The sequence below is a fragment of the Chiloscyllium plagiosum genome, chromosome 29, assembly GCF_004010195.1.
Source record: "Chiloscyllium plagiosum isolate BGI_BamShark_2017 chromosome 29, ASM401019v2, whole genome shotgun sequence".
NCBI lineage: Eukaryota > Metazoa > Chordata > Chondrichthyes > Orectolobiformes > Hemiscylliidae > Chiloscyllium > Chiloscyllium plagiosum.
This window is the reverse complement of record NC_057738.1, coordinates 21,747,997-21,769,977: the sequence shown is the minus strand read 5'-3', so window position 1 is coordinate 21,769,977 and position 21,981 is coordinate 21,747,997. Positions and strand designations below refer to the sequence as shown.

General features: G+C 41.4%; 1 protein-coding gene across 3 annotated transcripts in view; it reads right to left on the bottom strand.

Annotated features, from left to right (window-relative positions):
• Positions 1 to 21,981, bottom strand: part of col6a4a (collagen, type VI, alpha 4a) — a 155,193-nt gene that overhangs the window by 126,035 nt on the left and 7,177 nt on the right. For all 3 annotated transcript variants that reach the window (XM_043719263.1, XM_043719260.1, XM_043719262.1), the window contains 5 exons: positions 12,470 to 13,081; positions 10,160 to 10,780; positions 8,354 to 8,917; positions 4,068 to 4,628; positions 1,641 to 2,225 (listed from right to left, as the gene is read on the bottom strand). In XM_043719263.1, the coding sequence (XP_043575198.1) occupies positions 1,641 to 2,225; positions 4,068 to 4,628; positions 8,354 to 8,917; positions 10,160 to 10,780; positions 12,470 to 13,081 (2,943 nt within the window). The remainder of the gene's footprint in view (positions 1 to 1,640; positions 2,226 to 4,067; positions 4,629 to 8,353; positions 8,918 to 10,159; positions 10,781 to 12,469; positions 13,082 to 21,981) is intronic.

The following is a 21,981-nucleotide window of genomic DNA, read 5'->3' as shown; positions in this document are numbered from 1 at the left end:
ATAGGCTCAATGTTCCTGATCATGGTGGACGCCCATTCAAAGTGGATTGTACATGCATAAAGTTCATTCGGCAAACTCAAGGTAGATGACTGAGAAGCTGCGAGCATTGTTCATGATACACGGACTCCCAGAAATATTGGAAACGGACAATGGATATCATTTACCAGCAGGGAATTTGATTCTTTCTGAAAGTCTGAAGGCTTTTGGCAAATTAGGACAGTATGGAGCTGTCCGTTGACTCATGATCCAGTGGATAGAGAGGTCCAAATGTTGGAGGCTGGTTTAAAGAAGCAGCCTACAGCATCAACTGAGACCAAACTATCTCTAGTGGAGATAGTTCCAGCAGAGTTGCTGCTGGGGAGAAGACTCTGCACCAGGTCAAACCTAATATTTCCATAAAAAGAAAGAAAAAAATAGAACAAGAAAAACACATATAATCAGGAGAACAGAACCTCCACAGTTCAGGGGACTGACTCTGAGCTGGCTGGCCAAAACAAGGGAGAATCTCCTCAGTTCAGGGACTGAATCTGAGCTAGCTGGCCACAGCCAGTGTGCTGTGCACTAATAAATACAGGGTGACTTGGTTAAAAGAGGAAAAACAAAGAAAAGACAACAAAGAAAAATACACATAACCAGGAGTACAGAATCTATCCAGGTCAGGTGATTGGCTATGGCCAGTCAGACCAGAGTCAATGTACTGCAAGGAAACGTTCTCTCGACTGGAGAAATTGCCTTTCTTGATTGTTTTTATTTTGTTAGTTTTGGCTGTGTTCAGCTGCACTGACCAGCACCACCATCACCACTACAACTACTGCTGCCCCAATTAAAAATAAAAATATAACCAGGAGAACAGAATCTCTCCAGTTCAGGGGACTGACTCTGAGCTGGCTGGCCACAGATAGTATTCTGTGCATAAGTAAATAAAGGGTGACTTGGTGATGGGATACTGTATAACCAAGAGATTAGAGTCTCCCCAGTTGAACACTGACTCCAGGTTGGCTGGCCACAGCTGGTGCACTGATGCAGTATTAAAATAAAGGGTGACTTGGTGACGAGACCCAGTTTCTGTGTCATTAGTTCAGTGTGTGGGCCCCAGACTGAGCTTTCATGTGTGGACTGAGCCTTCGTGTGTGGACCAGGCCTTTGCATGTGGACTGACAGCTCAGTGTGTGGTCTGACAGCTCAGTGTATTGGCCAATAGTTCAGTGTGTAGGCCAACAGCTCAGTGTGTAGGCCGATAGCTCAGTGTGGACCGACAGTTCGGTGTGTAGGCCGACAGCTTTGAGAAATGTGTATTTAAACAAAAATGCTTTCTGTATACTAATAGATGCACTATATACATGAATGCAGTTTGTTTTTACATTCAGCATTTGAGTGATTGTAGAAATTGAACAATATTCTGTAAAGAAAAATATAACCAGGAGATTCGAATCGCTTCAGTTGAACACTGACACTGAGCTGGCTAGCCACAGCTAGTGTACCATGCACTAGTACATAAAAGGGTGACTTGGTGACCCTTTCAGGTATTTCAGCACATTAACCTGGATTCTGCATGCAAATCTCTAGATATGATTGATGTCCCATGGGCTCCTTGACAGATACACATTCCATACAATCTTCTTGCACAACCAACTACTCACCTGGTTTCGTCTCATTACACAGCAGCTGAGAAATTATCGGGGATAACTGAGGTAAATAACCAAAATCTGGAGCACTATAGTAATTGTCTGCTAACTGTGTGATTGAAATAAGTTCTTCTTTGTCAGCACCAGCTATACCAATGGCATAGACTATAACATGGTCCCGCTTGAGCTTGTTGGCTATTGACTGTATGTCTTCTGAATCTGTGACTATTCCATCAGTAATGAGGATAATGAACTGTGGCACTTTGGATGTGCTTTCTCCTCGACCACCTTTCTCTTTAGTCAGAAGTTCCTTTGCTTGTTTCAGAGCCTTCACTGTGTACCTAGATCCTCGTGTCTCCTTCTGCAATTCTCGAACTGCATTTCTGATTTCAGCCTTGCTCGTGAAGTCATCAAGCTTGAATACGGTCTGTGGGTTGTTTCCATACACAATGGCACCAAAGCGAACATTATTATTGTCAACTTCAGAACGGTTCACTACTGCCATTAGGAAGTTCTTCATGCTGTCAAACTGAACTGTATTTATGCTGTCTGACCCATCCAGAACAAAGACAATGTCTGCAACTTCTATCCTCTTGCACTCTGTTTAAAAAACATTCAACAATATGTAATCAGTAGAAGCAAAGACAAAGGCAAACATTTGATACCTTAAATAAAACCAGACACTGACAAAATTCATAGCAGATCTGGAAGCAGGAAAGTCGAGTTAATGTTTCAAGTCTAGACTGAAAGCTGGAAAGTAAATGAGTCCCATTCTTATAGAAGGTACTCAATTCTGGACACTGCACTTCGGAGATGATACCATGTCTATTTATGGCATGCAGTAGAGACTGGCCACAGTGAGGGAAGGGTTAACAGCAGGGGCCCAGGAGAGAATTCATGGGCATTGGTGCTTCTCTTGTTTCCAGGCCCCTTATCACCCAGCCCACTCATGTCCCCAAACTCTGATTTTAACCATCCCCGACATTCTCAATTCTGGTAGAATCTATGTCAAACACACACTGGATAATAATGGTGAGGAAAAGAGAATAGCTTATTTTCTTCATGACAGAAACTTTACAGGATTTTTCAGGAAAAGTCTTTACTTCTCCCCCATCATTTCAGTGTTCAATGTGATCAACCAAACACTGCCTTTCATTTTATTTAATAATGAGGGAAATAAACTTAAAAATCAATTTTTAGAGGAAAAGATCTTTCTGCCCTGATTATTTCTAACACATTGCCTGGCACCAGTGAATGGCATAGGGAAAGTTTGATTCAGTGTACCCCGTAAGCAGAGTCATAGAGAAGGACAGCAGAGCCTTCAATCCAACTGGTCCATGCCAACCAGATATCCAAAATTAATCAAGTCTCAATTACCAGCATTTGGCCCTTATCCTTCCAAACCTTTCCTATTCATACACCCATCCAGATGGCTTTTAAATGTTGCAACTGTACTAGCCTCCACCACTTCCACGCAGCTCTTTCCAAGCATGCACCACCCTCTGTTTCCCTTTTAAATCTTTCCCCTCTCACCCTAAACCTATGCCCTCTAGTTCTGGACTCCACCACCCCAGGGAAAAGACCTAGTCTATTCATCCTATCCATGCCCCTCATGATTTTATAAACCTCTATAATGTCAATTCTCAGCCTCTGATGCTCCCGTGAAAATAGCCCCAGCCTATTCAGCCTCTCTCTAAAACTCAAACCCTCCAAACTCAGCATTATCCTTATAAATCTTTATTGAACCCTTTCAAGTTTCACAACATCTTTCCTGGAAGGTGGGGGATTTACGAACTGTATCAGTGACACTTGGTAAGTTTATTAGCAATGAAAGGTTAGCCATGTAGCTGCAGGACTGCAGCAGTCTGTGGAGGTAAGGCAGAGGATTAATCCGGCCAGTGTTACCTTCTAATCCTAACCCTAACACATCCCACACCTCATATCCACAGTAACTTGCTTTTATTTTTAATTTCCTTCCCTTGCTTTCTCCCACTGATGTAGTCACACCACATTATCGCTACCTTACCCTCAACCTTTTCAAAGACAGCATGTAATGTTAATGGTCCAGAACAGGATAAGGACCAACTGTGAGCACTCACCTATGAAGAGTGGAAGCTTGGGTGACTTACTGGATGGGCAGGAGGTCTAAAGGAATGATAAGTCAACAAATATGACCATCTTAAGGAATGGAGGAGAAAAAAGCAGTAAAAATTCCAACTTGAGACACATTGAGCCAAGGTTTCAGAGTCTGTCCTCAATGACTGACACTGCTGTCTGACAAAACAGTGCAGAAATTTTCTTCACCAACAAAGCACCCATGACTTTCCAGTATTTGACACCAGTGAATGAGACTTTCACCACCATCCCATATTTGAAAAGTTTCTCCCGCTGTGAAATCATTCTACTAATTTTCAAAGTATTTTGGAAGCTTCAGAAACTCACCTTCAAATGGACTGCACACTTCGAATGATATCAATTTATCCAGGTCTTTCAGGGCATCAAAGTTTTCCACATGATAAACTTTATCTTGGGATCCTGCAATCTCCACAAGCTGAGTGTTATTAGCGTTGATGATTCCGATAGCAAAAATTGTAACCCCTTTGTCCCTGATGGCTTTGGCAGGTGCATACACCTGATCCTCCGCCTCTCCATCTGTAATCACAATAAGGTACTGTCGCTCATTTGGGCGACCCCCTTTTGAGCTATCAAAGTATTCAGCTGTATAGGTCAATGCATGGCCTGTACGTGTCTGTTCATCCAGCTGCTGAATGTTGCGAAGAGCTTTCAGAAGCTCTGCTTTGTCATGATATTGATCGAGTTGGAATTCCAACCTTGTCTGTGAGCTGAACTGTATCAAACCAACTTGGACTCTGGTCTCTCCAACTTCAGTTGAGTTGATTAAGGTTTCTATAAACTTTTTCATTTTGTTAAAGTCTACAATCCATATACTTCTTGAACCATCGATCAGAAAAATGATGTCCGCCACTTCCAATTTACTGCAGGCTAGAGGAAAATAAAGCAAAAATACGTTTGCAATGTTGTCATTTGGCATCAAGTTATTTTCAGTTACTCAACCTTCCCATGTCTTACTGACTTGATTGAATTTTTCTAGGCGGTGACAAAGGTGCTTGATGGGGGTGGGGATATGGGTGTTGTTTACATGGATTTTAGTAAGGCTTTTGACAAGGAACCTCATGGTAGGCTCATCCGGAAGATTACGATGCATGGGATCCATGGTGACTTGGCCACGTGGATTCAGAATTGGCTTGCTCATAGAAGGCAGAGAGTAATGGTGGAAGGCAGAGGATCGTGTCTAGTGGTGTTCCACACAGGTGCATACTGGGACCTCTGCTCATTGTGATTTATATAAATGACTTGGATGAAAATGTGAACGGATGGGGTTAGTAAGTTTGTAGATGATACAAAGATCGATGGAGTTGTGGATAGTGTAGAAGGTTGTCAAAAGATACAGCCGGATATAGATCAGTTGCAGGTATGGGCAAAGAAATGGCAGGTGGAGCTTGATCCAGGTAAGTGTGAGGTGCTACACTTTGGAAGATCAAAATGTTAAGGAAAAATATACAATTAATGGCAGACCCCTGAACAGCATTGATGTACAGATGGATCTTGAGGTTTAAGTCCATAGCTCCCTGAAAGTGGCCAAGCAAGTACTTTGGGTGGTAAAGAAGATGTACAGCATGCTTGCTTTTATTGGTCGGGGAACTGAGTACAAGAGTCAGGATATCATATTGCAGCTTTATAAGACTTTGGTTAAGCCACACCTAAAGTATTGTGTTCAGTTCTGGTCACCACATTTCTGGAAGCATGTGGAGGCTTTGGAGAGGCTGCAGAAGAGGTTAACCAGGATTCTGCCTGGATTAGAGGGTAAGAGCTATAAGGGGAGGCTATAAAAAACAGGGTTGTTTTCTCTGGAGCGGCAGTGGCTGTGGAGAGACATAAAAGAAGTCTATAAAATAATGAGATGCTTTGATAGGGTTGATGTTTAGAATCTTTTTCCCAAAGTTGAAATGTCCAATATTAGGGGGCATGCCTTTATGTGAGAGGGGCAACATTCAAAGGAAATGTGAGGGGAAAGTTTTTTTACACAGAGTGTGGTAGGAGTCTGGAACGTACTGCCAGAGGTGTTGGTAGAGGCAGATGCGATAGGGGCATTTCAGGGACTTTCAGATGAGAACACAGATATGCAAGATATGGAGGGATATGCACCTCGTGCGTGCAGAAGGGATGAGTATAATTTGGCATTGTGTTCAGCACAACATTGTGAGCTGAAGGGCCCGTTCCTGTGCTGCACTGATCTCTGTTCTTAATGTAAAACGACAAACTTTGTTCAAAAGTGGTCGGAAAGGTCACCATTTGCTCACGTTACTGCTGACCTTGTTGCTGCACAGCAGGTCTTATCTTTGTTGAAACTGGCAGCAGTGCAGCCAGATTTCCACGCACTGGTGTATCCCATTCCCTCAGCTCCTGTGTGTTAACGTTTTCATGAAAAAGGTGACTGAGCAGTAATCATATTTATCTCAACACCATAGCTCCGTGTCTCTCTCCACAGATGCTACTAGACCTGCTGAGCATTTCCAGCACCTTCTATTCTTATTACAGATTTCTTTTCTGATTCTTTATCTTGAAATTTTCCTCAGATACAGGAGGCGGTGGTCTGCTTCACAAGATTACTATCCTTTTTATGTTGACCCCAGGGTCGGAAAGGTTTCACTGGAAGGAAGACGACTGACCTGGGCAACCTTCCACAATAATCACTGAGCAGGAAACGAGACAAAATAAGATATTTCTAGGTTTTGGACCTCAGCTTCTGAATGGGATTCCTCATCCTTCAGAAAAACAGGTTGCTGTGGCTTGCCATTCTCCTGAAGATCTTGACCCCCGGGAGGGGTCTCTCGGTTCCACGATTGGTCAAATAATCAACAGGAATACGGTCTGCTTCAGCAAGATTTCACAGTTTATTATGATGCCGAGCACAAGTTTGTCCAGCAACACAGGAGCTTGCAACACAGAAGTTAAAAGCTTCTGTGTTCCCTGGAAAAACTGTGCAAACTTAGAACAAAGGCATTTTTTATATGTTTCTTAAGAAATACTACACCGTTAATTACAGAATGAAGCCAATGAAATGTAATAAAATGACATAATGGACAGCAGGTTAACCCAATGATATTTTCTGGAAAATAAAGTTGTTTACTACACATTTATCTCTTTCCACCTGTATTTCAAAGTTAACTGAAACAGTTAGAAATGTCCTATCTAGCTTAAGACCATAAGACATAGGAGCGGAAGTAAGGCCATTAGGCCCATCGAGTCCACACCACCATTCAATTATGGCTGATGGGCATTTCAACTCCACTTACCAGCATTCTCCCCGTAGCCCTTAATTCCTTGTGACATCAAGAATTTATCAATCTCTGCCTTGAAGACATTTAGCGTCCCAGCCTCCACTGCACTCTGCGGCAATGAATTCCACAGGCCCACCACTCTCTGGCTGAAGAAATGTCTCCACATTTCTGTTCTGAATTTACCCCCTCTAATTCTAAGGCTGTGTCCACGGGTTCTAGTCTCCTCACCTAACAGAAACAATTTCCTAGCATCCACCCTCTCCAAGCTTAGTTAATTCCATGCTGTGAAGACTCCATTGTCTGCTTTATTTTTTATTCAGTTAGCTCAGCAAGGCAGGAATGCAACTTTTAGCAGGGTGAGAAACCATTTTCAAGATAGTATTAATTTGCAGCCTGAAGCCATTTTGTTGTTATGTTACTTTGTGGGCGGCAGGGTGGCACAGTGGTTAGCACTGCTGCCTCATAGCGCCAGAGACCCAGGTTCAATTCCTGCCTTAGGCAACTGACTGTGTGGAGTTTGCACATTCTGCATGGGTTACCTCTGGATACTCCGGTTTCCTCCCACAGTTCAAAAATGTGCAGGTTAGGTGAATTGGCCACGCTAAATTGCCCGTAGTGTTAGGTGCAGGGGTAAACAGAGGGGGGTGGGTTGCGCTTCAGTGGGTCAGTGTGGACTTGTTGGGCCGAAGGCATGCATAAAATGATTACTCCTGACAACATTCTAATTCCAGATTTTAGGTCCTCACTCCCAGTTTAGGTCTATGGTATCTCTGGGGTAAAGTATAACAAAAAGGTTGCTGGGCTCTTTAGTTTGAACTGGTTCTCAGTCACAAGCAGCCCTCGTTGTCACCACATTTCGGTTGAATCAAAATATCATGGCATTTCATTTCCATGTTGAACATTTTGCTTTCTAGACCTGAACTAAGGCCTCCCATCAACAGCATTAAAGATGCAGGTTGAGGTAAATTCAATGCTGTTTAAATGCATTTCCCCTAGGGACAGGAACCAAGGAAAACCAATCGTTACATGTCTCCAATATCCTCGACAGTATTAAAACAGAAATCTTTGCACGTTTTGTCACTTCACCAAAAACAGTAACAATTTGTCTTTGGAATTCTCTTCCTTGAAAGGCACTTTCAGAATCTTTACAGAATCTTTAAATATTTTTTAAGGCAGAAGTAGACAGATTTGTTATTACAAACAGGATGTCAGATTACTGGGGATATGCAGGCATGTGGAATTGAGGATAACATCAAATGAGCCATTATTTTATTAAATGGCAGAGCAGGCTTAAAGGAGTCTTTGTCACCACCCCATACATTTAGCCTACACCTATTCATCCTTTGTAGAATCATACGCACTTACCTTCTTTTGCACACATATCCCGTATAACATGATGTTTTATATCTTTCAAAGCATCATAGTTTGCCGAGTGAAAGACTCTTTCCAGGGCACCTCCAATCTGTTGAAGTTCATTACGTTCAGCTTTAGCCACACCAACAGCATAAACATCGACTCCCCTTTGCCTTAGTTCTGAAGCTGGCATTAAGACATCATCTTGTGACTTTCCATCTGTAACAACAATCAGGAAGCGGCGTACTCGATTTTTACGAGTTTTATCTGCTTCATTGAAGAGGTCCTTCATACGTGCCAATGCTTGACCTGACTTGGAGACACTTCCTCCGATCAATCTGATTTTTCCAATTGCTTCTTCAACCTGTTCTTTCCTTATATATGTGGCAAGCTCAAATTCTGTCTGTGTGGTAGATCCATATTGGACAACGCCAACCCGTACTTTGTCCTTGCCAATACGGAACATGCGGACTATATCAAGCATGAAATCTTTTATGTCTTTGAAATCATCAGAATTTAGATTACCTGATCCATCAATCAGGAAATAGATGTCAGCTTCTTCAGTATCCTTGCAACCTGAGGAGAAAATAAAAAGCAACTGATGGAAATCCGAACCAAGTATTTTAACCTATGATCACCTCTCAGACACCTCCTTTCTAGCCTGAAAGAAATATTTCCAAACTTCCTTCATAATCTAGGGATTACCTCTTCTCTGCAAAACTTCCTGTTCATGAACATCTTCCATGTGCCTCTATGACCAAGGCTGATCACCTCATTCAAGGTATCGAGTGCTTTTAAGTTGGATTATTATAACTACCTCTGGCTATTATTCTGCAAGTTTAACTCACGCAATTCAGCACATTATTACATTTATTGATCTGGTTTGATTTCTGCATGGTTACATATGGTCAGCATCAAGTCCAAGTCTCCTTTTTATTAGCTTTACTAAGCTATTTCAAAACCACTCTTAAGTTTTTTTGCTGCCTACTTCAATACAGGTGTAAAATACTTTAAATTCTAAATTAAATATCATTTCATATCACTCCACAATATTACACTTTAACTGGGCCATTCCCCAAATTAACTGCTTTGTTACTGCTACTTTGATGTGGACAGGCAGGAAGCTGGAAGAACACAGCAAGCCAGGCAGCATCAGGAGGTGGAGAAGTTGACGTTTCAGATGGAACCCTTCTTCAGGACTCTTTGACTGCTACTTTGATGCCATTTGCAAATTTGAAGACTCCGCATGGAATTTCTACACCCTGCTCATTTATGCAACTTAACAGTAGCAGTGATCCCAACAGCAGGCTACTGGCTACTCCTCTCCAGCATCAATGTTCTCTAGCACATAACTTATCAGGTCTAGTTTCAAAAGGGAGTTCTTCCAATAACTCACAACTCTGACAGAAGGGTTGCAGAAACAGTAGGCCTAAAAAAGTACAAACATTATTTAGGCTAACTTCTGGTGACATTGTAGCCCTCAGTTATAGTAAACAATTGAAGAGTATGAGGAAAAGGCAGGAGCTTAACATTCGGTAATAATGCTCACTTAACAAGATGTTGCAAACAGAATTGACTGAATGGCCTCCTTTTATCCCGTAACACTTCTGCGATTCCATGTTTGGAATCAATCTTTCACTCTGATGCTTTTTAACTGAATACAGTTTCTTATTTAATCCCAAAAGTTCATTAATATTCCATAAATAGTTGTGTTTAATACATAGAGCATCACTAAATTCTTTTGAAAATCAACTAAAAATATGCTTGTCCATTTAAAAACACTGTCTACTCGGAATTCCGAAAACTAATTCTTCTTACCTTGGTAAAGTTGAAATAGTTTTTCAGGCGCTACTTCAGTAGTTTTGACAATCTCAACACAAATTTTCTTCTGGAGAATTTTTTGAATCAATGTCAAATTTTCAAAATTTTCTAGGTGAGAGACAAAACTTTCTGGAGGATATGAGGCAATTTCTGCCAGCTGATTGAAACTAGTACTTTTAGTTCCCAAAGCATATACAGTAACACCAAGACGTCGCAGGGCAGCAGCTGAACTCTTGACATCATCATTGGAGTTTCCATTGGTAATCACAATCACAATTTGAGGAATCCCTGGTGTTTTTCTGCCGCTAGCACGTGGCTGAAAGTAATTGTCTTTGAGGAAGCTAACAGCAGCTCCCATGTTTGCAGATCCACCCCTGTAAGGCGTATTTGCAATGTGCTTGAGAATTTCTTCCTTGTCTTGATGTGTCTTGAAGTGAACGTATGCTGTTGGGGTATTGCTGTACTGAACCAAACCAACTCGCACCTTTTCTGAACCAATATCAAGTACCTTGATAAAATTATGGAGAAAATTGCGGATCAATTCAAAGTTTGCTTCCCCAACACTGCTTGATTCATCCACCAGAAAAGCAACATCAGCAACTGAAGCAGTTTGGCACACTGAAAATAAATAAGGAAACATTGTAAAAGCACAGTCCGGGTAAATTTTGTGAAAGCTGAGGGCATGTTCCTGTTCTTAAACCCAGTCATTTGAGAAGCAAATCCCGGCCTTAAATAGAGCTGGAACGGTATTCAGATGTACTTGGATGTCCTAGTATGTTAAACATAGAAAGTGAACTTGTACATCCAGTTCGTAATTAGGAATGGAAATTGTTTGTTGAACCTTTATTACTGGAGAATTTGGATATAGCATTTAAGATACATTATTGCTATTTGTTAAAGCCTTGGTGCAATCATATCTAGTGTATCAAGTGCAGTTTTGATCTCTTTATCAACAAAAATTTATAATTTACTCTTAACATAAAAATCGTGCAATAAATGTTCACTTTTCTATGTTGGAGATAATGTTCTACACAGAAAGATTAAATAGATTTGGTCATATTCTCTGGCGTTTCAAAGAATGAGAGGTAGTCTCATTCAAATTTTCAAAATGCTTCCAGAGCTCAGAAGGGCAGCTGCAGAGTGGATGCTCCCCCTGGGTAAAAGGTCTAGGAATCTCAGCCAAAACAGAACTGAAAGGAGCAGGAATCTCTTCATTCAGAGGCTATTGGCTGTTTGGAACTCTCTGCCGAGCAGGATATGGAGACTCAAACATTAAGCATGATTAAGGTTGGTAGTTTTCTGCATATTTTTAAAAATCAAGAGATATGGGAGAATGCAGGAAAATAGTGTTGAGGGTGACGATCAGTCATGACTTCAGTGGATGGTGGACAGGCTTGAGGCGCTTAACACTGACTCCTCCTCCCATTTCCCACATTAACTTTTGTTAGGAAATGATTGGACTTCAAAGGTAAAGAGATCTTACTAAAGTTATACAGGGCATTAGTAAATCCACATCTGGAGTACTGTGTGCCACGTTGGTCTTCGTGCCTAAAGAAAGTCATACTTGCAAAAGGGAAATCCAACAAAAAAAAACATTGAACTAGTTGCTGGGATGAAGAAATTGCAAGTGAGGAGAGATTGAATAGATCAGGCCTTTGTTCCCTGGGGTGTAGATGAATGAGAGGTGGTCCCTTTGAAACACACAAAATTCTTCGGGGACTTGACAAGAGTTTTGCTTTAGGTCTCTTGAATTCCAAACGTGAGTGCTGGAAGCAAAAAAGGTGTTCAGCTGCAGCTCATAGATTTGTGAGGTTGGGAAAATAAAACAATGCTATCAGAACAATACTGATCAGCACATATCACTTCTTCACTGTACTTAGTTGCAATGTACACTTGCACCCAACCTCCAACAAGCTTCCAATTCCACCCATAGCACCAGCATTTTCAGGAGCTCCTCTACTGACTGGCAATTACCTACACTTCCTAAGTTCCCACAGAAAAGCGTAATATTTGTTTTTATATTATTAACTTGTTGCCACTCATACTCTAATGTATTCCTCCTTAATTTTTTTATTTCATTCTTTGCTTTGTTTTATATTGTATCCAGTCAGCTCACCTTTCAGCATCTTTGTGAAATTCCATGCTTTTTCTCTGAGTCTGATACTATCTTTTGTTTTAGTTAACCATGGATAGTGGGACTTCCCATCTCAGTGAATTAGAATGCCCTTCACAATTAGACAAAATCAAAATAAAAGCATTTCTGCCTTCCAGAATAAATTCTGATCTGAAAAAGAAAATGAACATTACCTGCCGGGGCTTTGAGTTCTTCATGTACAAATGCTTTCTGTGTCATTGTTTTGATGGTAGTGGACAGTCCAGTGGCAGACTGCACGAGTTCATTAAAGTTGTTAACTTGCATCATAAATACGTTGTTTTTTATATAGGCCATTTCTCCTAGATCCTCTCGCTCTTCTGTCCCTATACCAATGGAAATAACTTTCACACCAGTCTTTTTCAAAGCTTTGGCAGCTGCTTCAACATCATCGTCGGAAGACGCAGCAGTAATTATTATCGCAAACTGAGGAATTCCTGCATTCTTTCGGCTTCCAGCAGATTCTGTGAAGAACACTCTGTCTATGTGTTGAATGGCACGTCCTGTTTTCAATACTGATCCACCCTTGAATTTATAAGTCGTTCGTAAGTGATCCAACACCTCCTGTTTTGTCTGATATCTCTTCAGTAAGAATTCTGTTCGTGCATCACCACTGAACTGAGCGAGTCCAATCCTGTATTTATTTCCCGCAACATTTAATTGTTGAACAACCTTTGTGATAAAGTTCCGTATGTAATGGAATCTTCCTCGTCCCACATGTCGAGATCCATCAACCAGAAATACCACATCTGAATAAGATTCAGAAGCTGCCAATTTAAAATGGTAAAGAAAGAGTTAATGCAAAGGGAAACAGAATTCTGATGCTTGCTTTCAAATGAAAGGTTTAACCTGAATATCACAAAAGTTATTGCTTTCTTTTTAAACCAAGTGTTTCCAGTGAAAGGCACCAAAATTAGAAACCCTATTTTTAATTTGCAAAGCCGTTGAGTTCCCCATTACAGTCCATGTTGACTGTTTCTAAACATTCCATCTTTGTCCATGTGACTCCTAATTCTACTCCAAATAATATTTCCCAGAAGCTTCCTCACCACTGAATTAAACTGACTGACCAATAATTGTTGGGCTTATCCTTACAGTTTTTTTGAAAGTGAGAATAATGTCTGCAATTCTCCAGTCCACCCGGAGTCTAGGGAGGATTGAGAGAATGTGACCAATGCCCATTCAATTTTCACCCTCGCTTTCTTTAATACCTTTAGATGTATCTCATCTGGCCCCAAAGTTTCAATTATGTCCATCCCAATTCATGCTGCTTTAACACATGGCCCTTTCCAAGTTTTAGTTTGAAAACAGCCGGACACATAAAATGAAATCTCCTGTTTTGAATACTTACAAGGCTTTTCCTTAAAATGATTTTGGAAATTCAATCCAGTAAATTCATACTAAACAAAAAAAAGTCAAAAGACAGGAATACTGAAAGCTCTGTTGCATTTTATATGTTTAGCTGACAGACAGAAGGTAGAGTTTTGCACATCAGCAGGTTGCAGTGTACCTGTCAAAAATGTCTTTGAATGTTGGGGTGGTGGGTATTTAACACACAGACCCAGATCAGGAAATGTGGGTTAAAGGGATAAATCAGGTCAAGGGGCAAAATGGGGATCAGGTAAGGGAGAAGGTAGTTAGTTGGATGACAGGACTGGTTGGGAAGAAAGTGAAGTCTGGCTAGACACATTAGTAAGACGCTTCAGAGGTTATCATCTGGGGATAGTCAGGTCAGGTTGGGGAGCTGGTGGAGTTGCATCACTTTAGGATTAGGTGATGTGGGGGCCCTTGTTGGGTCAGGAAGGGTGTGGAGGTAGCTGGGTGTGACTGGGGGCAGTGCCAATTGTGTGGAAGACGGTAGAGATCCTGCTTCATGTTGACACAAAACTCAGTTTATTAATCTTTATCTTGTGGGAAGAAAATAAACACATACACTTAAAATTTAAAACTCTGTAAAACCAAACTCCAGAATGAGAAGTGAGGAACTTATCTGCTCCTCTGGACCTGGTGATAACAGATATTTGGGAGATTATAGATGGAATTGGAATCTACAAATGAGTGCAATTGGAAATGGGAACTAAATTAATCACCAGACAGACAATCTTAAAACAAACAGGTTTCTTATGTTATGCGGTGACAGGATACTAAAGAGCTAAATATCGACTGTTCAAAGCTGATGCATTTTTAAACAAGAGTAAGGGTAACTTTGGATACCTTAAGGTCTCTATCCCTTGAATACTCAAAGAATGCTGTTAGCCAGCAGGAGTTAAAATTCTGGCCAATTACAAGGCAAACTGAAATTTTTAAACTTTGTAGCCAATTTGATTTAGCATCTGAAGAAAGTGGAATGCAAGCTAGACTTAGAGAAAGAAAAATTGGAGCCCAGAGATTAACTTGGATTCCAACAGAAATAAAGAAGAAAGAAAATTCCAGGAATGAGAGGGAGACAGCAAAAGGCAGGAAGAGACAGAATGCAAGTGTTCCAAAAGGAACGGCAGCAAATGGAATTGGAGGTGTTTGAATCGCACAGGCACAATTTCACTGGCACGTAACCATGGTGAGGGGACTACCTTTAGCTTAACAATGAGTGCTAGGTTATTCATGGTTACCCATTTAGTCTCTAAAGTTGATGAGGAAGAAGTACAGGCTTTCTTAATTTCTTTTGAAAGTTTGGAAAGGCAGTGGCCAGAAGGCAGATGAGTCTTGCTGAAACAAAGGTCATAAAGATTGATCCCGGTTACCTGCTGAAATTACAAAGATAGCAAGAAATGTTATTTTAAGTGCATGCAAACTGGTACCAGAGGCATGTGATCAGATATCCCATGCCCTAACAAATGCCCTATCAAACGTCGATTGATTTTGAACAGCTTAAGCAGCGGTCTTTGATTATTGGCTTCAAGTGCTTCAAACCAAGGTCACTTAAGTCGTAGAGGTGCACACCATGGAAATAGATCCTTTGGTCCAACTTGCCCATGCCGACCAGATATCTTAACATAACCTAGTCCCATTTGCCAGCACTTGGCCCATAACCCTCTAAACATTTCCTATTCGTATATCCATCCGGATGCCTTTTAAATGTTGCAATTGTACCAGCTACCACCACTTCTTCTGGCAGCTCATTCCATAAACGTACCACCCTCTGCGTGAATAAGTTGCCCCTTTTAAGTCTTTCCCCTCTCTCCTTAAAACGTTGTCTACTTATCCTATCCATGCCCCTCGTGATTTTATAAACCTCTATAAGCTCACCCCTCAGCCTCTGATGCTCCAGGGAAAACAGCTCCAACTTATTCATCCTCTCCCTGACTGTTGCAGGAAACTCTGAGAAATTATTCTCCTCAAAGAATTCAAAAAAAAAATTCCTTCCCTTTATCAAACTTCATGTAATTGAACAGAAAACCAGGCAGGTAGTGACCACGGTTGGTGAATGTAACTTAACATAGACACATAAACTCTGATAGGAGAAAGTAAGGACTCGACTGTGATCTCCCCACACTCTCGACATAAACTCTGGTAGCCTGAAGCCTGGAAACTTTCACAGAACAGAGATGATTCGTGAAAGGCAAGTACCCCATGAGACAGACTGAAGGGAAAAGTGGAGCCAGTCAGAGAAACCAGAACTCTATTTAACTCTTAAAAGGGATCCAGATGGGAATCATGGGAAACAATTGCCTCCAGTGGAAAAACAGGCCATTTAAAAGAAAATTGGCTTAGCCATTCCACAGAAAATCCAAGCCTATAACGGTAGCTTTTGTATCTGCTGAAGCATGATGGGATAGCTTGCTCAGGAGTTTGTTTTCAAAGAAATGGTGACAATTGACAGGTCACACAAAGAGAAATAGCATTGTTTGAGACACTGGGTGCTCACTGTCATTGCAAGTGGGGAAACCAACAATGTTCTGTGAGAAAGCAACTTCTGGTGTGCTGATAAAAAGGCACAAAGGAGAATGTATGGTGGTGTAATTGGCTTAAATGTGTTCACAGACCATGCTGTTCTGCACCTAGTAACAATGGATGTAGCCCCAAGCCTGTCAATGGCTGGAAAAAGATATTTTATTGTGGACTGACCTTGTTGACTACAGGATATCACCCCTACCCTTAAAACATAAAGGACAGTGAAATAACTCCACAGAGGCTGGTATTCCGTTACCAAGTCACCCTTTATTTGCAATGGCATAGTACTTGACACTAGTCCAGCTTCCTCAGAGCAAGGTCTCAGAGTGAACAGAACCTCTGACACTCCTGTTTATATGTCAGCCAGGGCTCCGTGTTAGGGCCAGGTTAACAGAACCTAGAACTCATATTCTTAAAAGGTACATCTAGCCTTCCTCATTCCAATCACTGAAACTCTCCCCCTCTAAATCCAGGGACATGGGACAGCTCTTTTTCTTGTAGAGTTTCCTGGGGCATTTTCACACCAGATCCATTCCTCCAATTCAGCATCAGATTCAAGCAGCTTGTCCTGGACTACAGCCCACCTCTTCCACCCAGAGAGTTCCAGAAGAGAATCCTCTTCTTCTTCAAGCTGGAAAGGCATTGAGGCTGTGAAATCTGCCATGTCCATCTCAGACTCCATGGCTTCTTCACTGCCAGATGGAGAGAGAGAGCGAACCTGCAGGTTCTGACAGCCAATGCTGGCTGTTCTGAGGGACCGGGTATGTTTCACTCCTGCCCCGTCTGCGGGTCTGCAGCTTTCGTGTGGTCCATGTGCTTCTTCAGGACTGTCTCTCCTACCTGAACATGGCATGTCATGAGGCCTGATCTCAAGTCAGCCATGTCTCTTAACCCTTGCAGGGGCACTTCCGTGGTTTCAGCACCAAACTTCATCTCCTGAAATAAGCTGTCTCTCTCACTTACAGGAGTATTGTGTCCAGGACTGATGTTCCTGATACCATTTCACCCTTGACACTCTGGGTTCAGAAAAATCAGATTTTACCTGGTTTGGAATATTCTCCTCATGAGCAACTCTGCCCAAGCTATCCCTGTGGTCTGATAATCAAATAGGAACCAGGATAGTTGTTACTGAGTGAAACTGTTGGCTGTTTCTTTAAGCCTCCCATTAAGGTTTGGTCTGCTCTTTCCACCAAACCATTGGATGATGAATGGTAACACAGCTGTCCTTATATACCAAATGCCTTTGAATTTAGGAAATACTCAAATTCCCTGCTGTTAAATGATGGTCCATTGTCTGTGACCAACACTTCCAGGAGCCCATGTATTGCAAAAGATGCTTGCAGCTTTTCTATCATCATCCCCATATTTGACAAATAAACTATGCACATCTGACCATTTTTGAGTTGGCATCCACAATCACTAGATATGTTGAACCCGTGAAAGGGCTGGAACAGTCGACATGTAAACCTTGAACTCAGTTACCCGGCCATTCCCACAAATGTAGGGGAGCTGCTGGTGGTAATGTTTGCCCTTGCTGGCACTCTGAGCACTGGCCCATCTACGTGGCTTTGTCTCCATCCAACACTGGGCACCAGACATAACTTCTAACCAACACCTTCATTTCGGGAACCTGTGGATGACCCAGCCCGTATCTGGCAGTAACCTCTGTTCAGGCCAGTCACTCCAATTCCCCAAAGCAATATGCTATCATCTATTGTGATCTGGTCTCACCCAGACAAGAAAGGTTACAATTCTGGTTGTGATTCCATCTCTTTCGAGCCTCCTGATTTCTGCATCTACTTTTGCCCATAAGGCAAATAGCAGTGGGTGGGCCTTGCAAAATCATAGAATTGCTCCTGGTCAGCATGTAAGGTGGCCTTAGCTCCTCTGATGAACTCTAGACCTTCCAAAAAACCTCCAGGTATTTAATCTGAACTTCACTCTGGCAGCTATTTTCTAATAAAAAAACGTTGAGCCAATCCAGGTGAATCTTGCTCAACCAATTTCACCCCATCAGTGGCAAGGCAAGCAGCTGCTTCTCATGTAAGACTGGAATCATTCCCCACAACAGACTCCCAGTCTAGCAGCAAACGTAAGGGTTGGAGTCCAGAGGAATTTTGTTCAAAATTGGTTCAGCAATCACTGTATAAACCTCACCAGAATCAACCTCCATTAGAACTAGATTACCATTTACTCAAACTGTTATAAGCCAGATGTAGGTCATCTTTCCAGGGTACGCACTCTCCTGGACACTGGCTTATGAGTTATTTTACTCAACTCAGGCTTAATGGGACCCTTTTGCTCTCTGGAGTCCACATAGCAGCAGCAACTACAATGGCTTGTCATCCTAGATCCTGAGGGATGTGTTAACCATTTGGCTGAGGCTTGTCTTTGTTTTGGGGTTTTGCCATGGGCTGACCTCGAGTCCCTCTGTCCAGGATATGTCCTGAGTGAAGATATGCAATTGCCTTCATTCAAGTGGTGCTTCCCAAGCTCAGTCAGACTGGCGAAGGTATCTTTTCCCACCCTGTACCTCATATGCTCCATTTGCCACATTTTCCCTTGGTTCTCAAATTGCCAGGAAAAAAAACAATATCATCTCGAAAGTAGAATAGGCTTGGGGTTGTATTATTCCTTAACTAAATCTGTCAACTCTGAAAATGTTTTAGTATCTGGTGCCTCAGGAAATGTTAGGCTCCTCATAACTGAAAAAACTGCAGGTTCACAAGTTGTCAGGAGAATTACTCATTGCTTTTATTTTGCCCCAATGTCATTTGTCAGGAAAAAGTACAGCATTCTTTCCATCTATTGGGCCCGTCTTTGATGGCAGGATTGAACAAGTCAAGCTTCCCAAATAACAGCATGATCCCAAAACTTCTTATCCCAACTGCTACAAACGAATTTCTTCAGGACCGTACATTTTTCTCATCAAAATAATTCCACAGAGGCCAGTATCCAATCACCAAGTCACCCTTTATTTACACGTGCATCGTACTTGACACTAGTCTGGCTTTCTCAAAAGGAAGCTCTCAGAGTGAACAGAATCTTGGAAACTCCTTTTATATATTTGTCGACCACAGCTCCCTGATTGGACCAAGGTTAACAGCCCCAATCTGGGAACTCATTCTATGGAGGTCCACTTGGCTGACCTCGTTACAATCTCAACATAGGGTGGGGGGTGTTGGGGGGAGGGGGAGGTTGTTGCATGAAATCACAAAAGATTAATAATCTAGAACAGCTAGTAATCCGGAAATCAAATAGAATGTCATTCTTATTGCAAGGATAATTGTATATTGAATTAGGGAATTATGCTTCCTTTACATTGGGTCCTGGTGAAACCACATCTGGAATACTGTGCAATTGAAGTTGTTCAGGAACAGTTTGCTTGGCCACTAGAGTTATTAGGGTGTCTTATGTGGCAAGATGAGTCAAGCTAGGCTTGTAGGCTTTTTTTTTTAATCAGTAAGAGAATCAAGAGTGGTAGGGAATAGGAAAGAAAGTTGAGTTGAGGGTTATCAGATCAGACATGCCAAACTTGCAGAAATTTAGAAATGAACATCAAACTAACATAGCTCAGCTGTCTAATCTTGAAAGGGCTATCCAATGGATGAAATGCATGAATTTTAACATTCATCCCCTGGTATGTGTAGCTCACAGTGGATCTTCAAAATGTGGAGTGAGATATCTTGATTACAGTTACAATAACTTAAAACTCATCTGTACAGAAAGATTTAAACACACAGATTTAAAGGTTTCGTGACAATGGGCAATCAGAACTCTTTGTGAAAGAAATGGGATTTTCCTCACTGTGAGGCAACAAGGATTCATATATCTCAACCACTATGATACAGCTGGGAATTCTGGAACAGAAAAGAGACAATGCAGTAACACAGTGTAACATCCAGAAATATCCCCAAACATCAAGACGGAAGTCTCTCTCTCTCTCTCTTCTTTGGAAATGCTTTTCATTATTCAATTCAACCTTCTCACCCTCTGTTTTGTTGTTTTTTTTGCATATATGTCACATCATTTGGATTTATTCTGTACTAGGTCTAACTTCAGCCTTTGTTACCAAAGAATTTACAAATAAATTAACTCTTTAATTTTGGTTAATGCAAGGAGATCAGTCTGCCACTTATAACCCACTGATGTTAAGAGCTATTACAACCAAGTCTGAAGAGGTGAGTAAATTAGTATCCTCTCACTCTTGAGGTTGGCACAGCCGAGTTTGAATTTTTGAACAAATGTATTTTTTTCCCCCAATTGACCATGCACTTGCTTGTTTTCTTTTTGTTCAAGTGCATGGTCAATTGTGAAAAAAAAATACATTTGTTCAAAAATTCAAACTCGGCTGTGCCAACCTCAAGAGTGAGAGGATATTAATTTACTCACCTCTTCAGACTTGGTTGTAATAGCTCTTAACATCAGTGGGTTATGCCAAATATTAAACTATCTAACATTTCCAGGGTATGTATTTGGGTACGTACATTTGGGCTAGCCATGCGCTAAGAGACTTCCATTAATACTGGGTAGCACAAAGCAGATCATCAGAGGGTTAAATATCGTGAGCAAACTACAGCATATGTGCACAGGTCAGAACTTCCAATGGGTCTTAAAGTGCAGCAGCAACTAAAATTCAGTCTACTTTCATGTCCAATAGCAAAACGTCTGCTCCTCATTATCAGCATTGTATAGTGATTGAGTTTTACAATACATTACTTGTTAAATTATCAGTATGTAGTTTGTTCAAACAACATTCTGTTAACCTTTCAATCATCTTCACCGCCATTAAGTACAAGGCTTCTGGTCTCCACCACTACCACTTTCTGATTTTCTGCATGCAAACATTCCAGTGTTCCCTAGAGAGCAAATCCCACCCTCCCTCCTTCCCCTCCTCTTTCCGAAGAAAGCCAAAATTGATGGCTTCCCTCAGCCTCTCAATCTGCCTAATTGCAATCAGGAAATGGACAGAAGATCAAGTCTGGTTGGCAAATTCATGTTTCCTGCCTCAACCTAGCTTCCTCACTCTCTCTGCCTCTACAACAAATTGCTAATCAATTGACCTGTGTAACTACACAACACAAAGACCATAAATATTCAAGATACAATCTTTCTTGTGATTAGCAATTTCTATCATGTGTTCTAACATTTTCAAAAGTATGAAATTGATCAGTTTGAAGAATCAAATAACTAAATTTTGTACAAAGAGAAAGGAATTGGTACTGTAATCATAATCAAACCATCCACAATGGCACTGAAGAGCACAGCAGACTCAAAGAGCTAAATTGCCTATTGGAATGCTTGCATGGGAGAAAATACAAGCAGTCCCTGATTTACAAACATCCAACTTACAAACCATACAAGTGTGCATTTAGATTAATTTTAAAAGATCCAACATGCAAATGTTTGCTTGTATTTACAAACAATGATTTCATATTGTAGTGTACTGTGCTCTGACTGGTGTACAAATCAACTTAGGAAGTACTCAAGAATGGAACCCATTCAACTCGGGAACTGTCTGTACAGGGCGACCCCCATATCCATGAAATCATTTTCCGTAGTTTCAGTTACCTGTGGTTTACAGCGGCCTGAACATATTATAGGGAACCCTCTGGAACCAGGGACCAGGGGACTGCTGGGAAGGTAAATTTCCCATTGAAATGAATGGGTTCACTCCTATCTGCGGTTATGGGCTTCCGCGGTAGGTCTTAGAACATATTCCCTAGTGGGTACGGGGTGGGGAACTACTGTAAAGCTAATAAATACTGTATTCTAA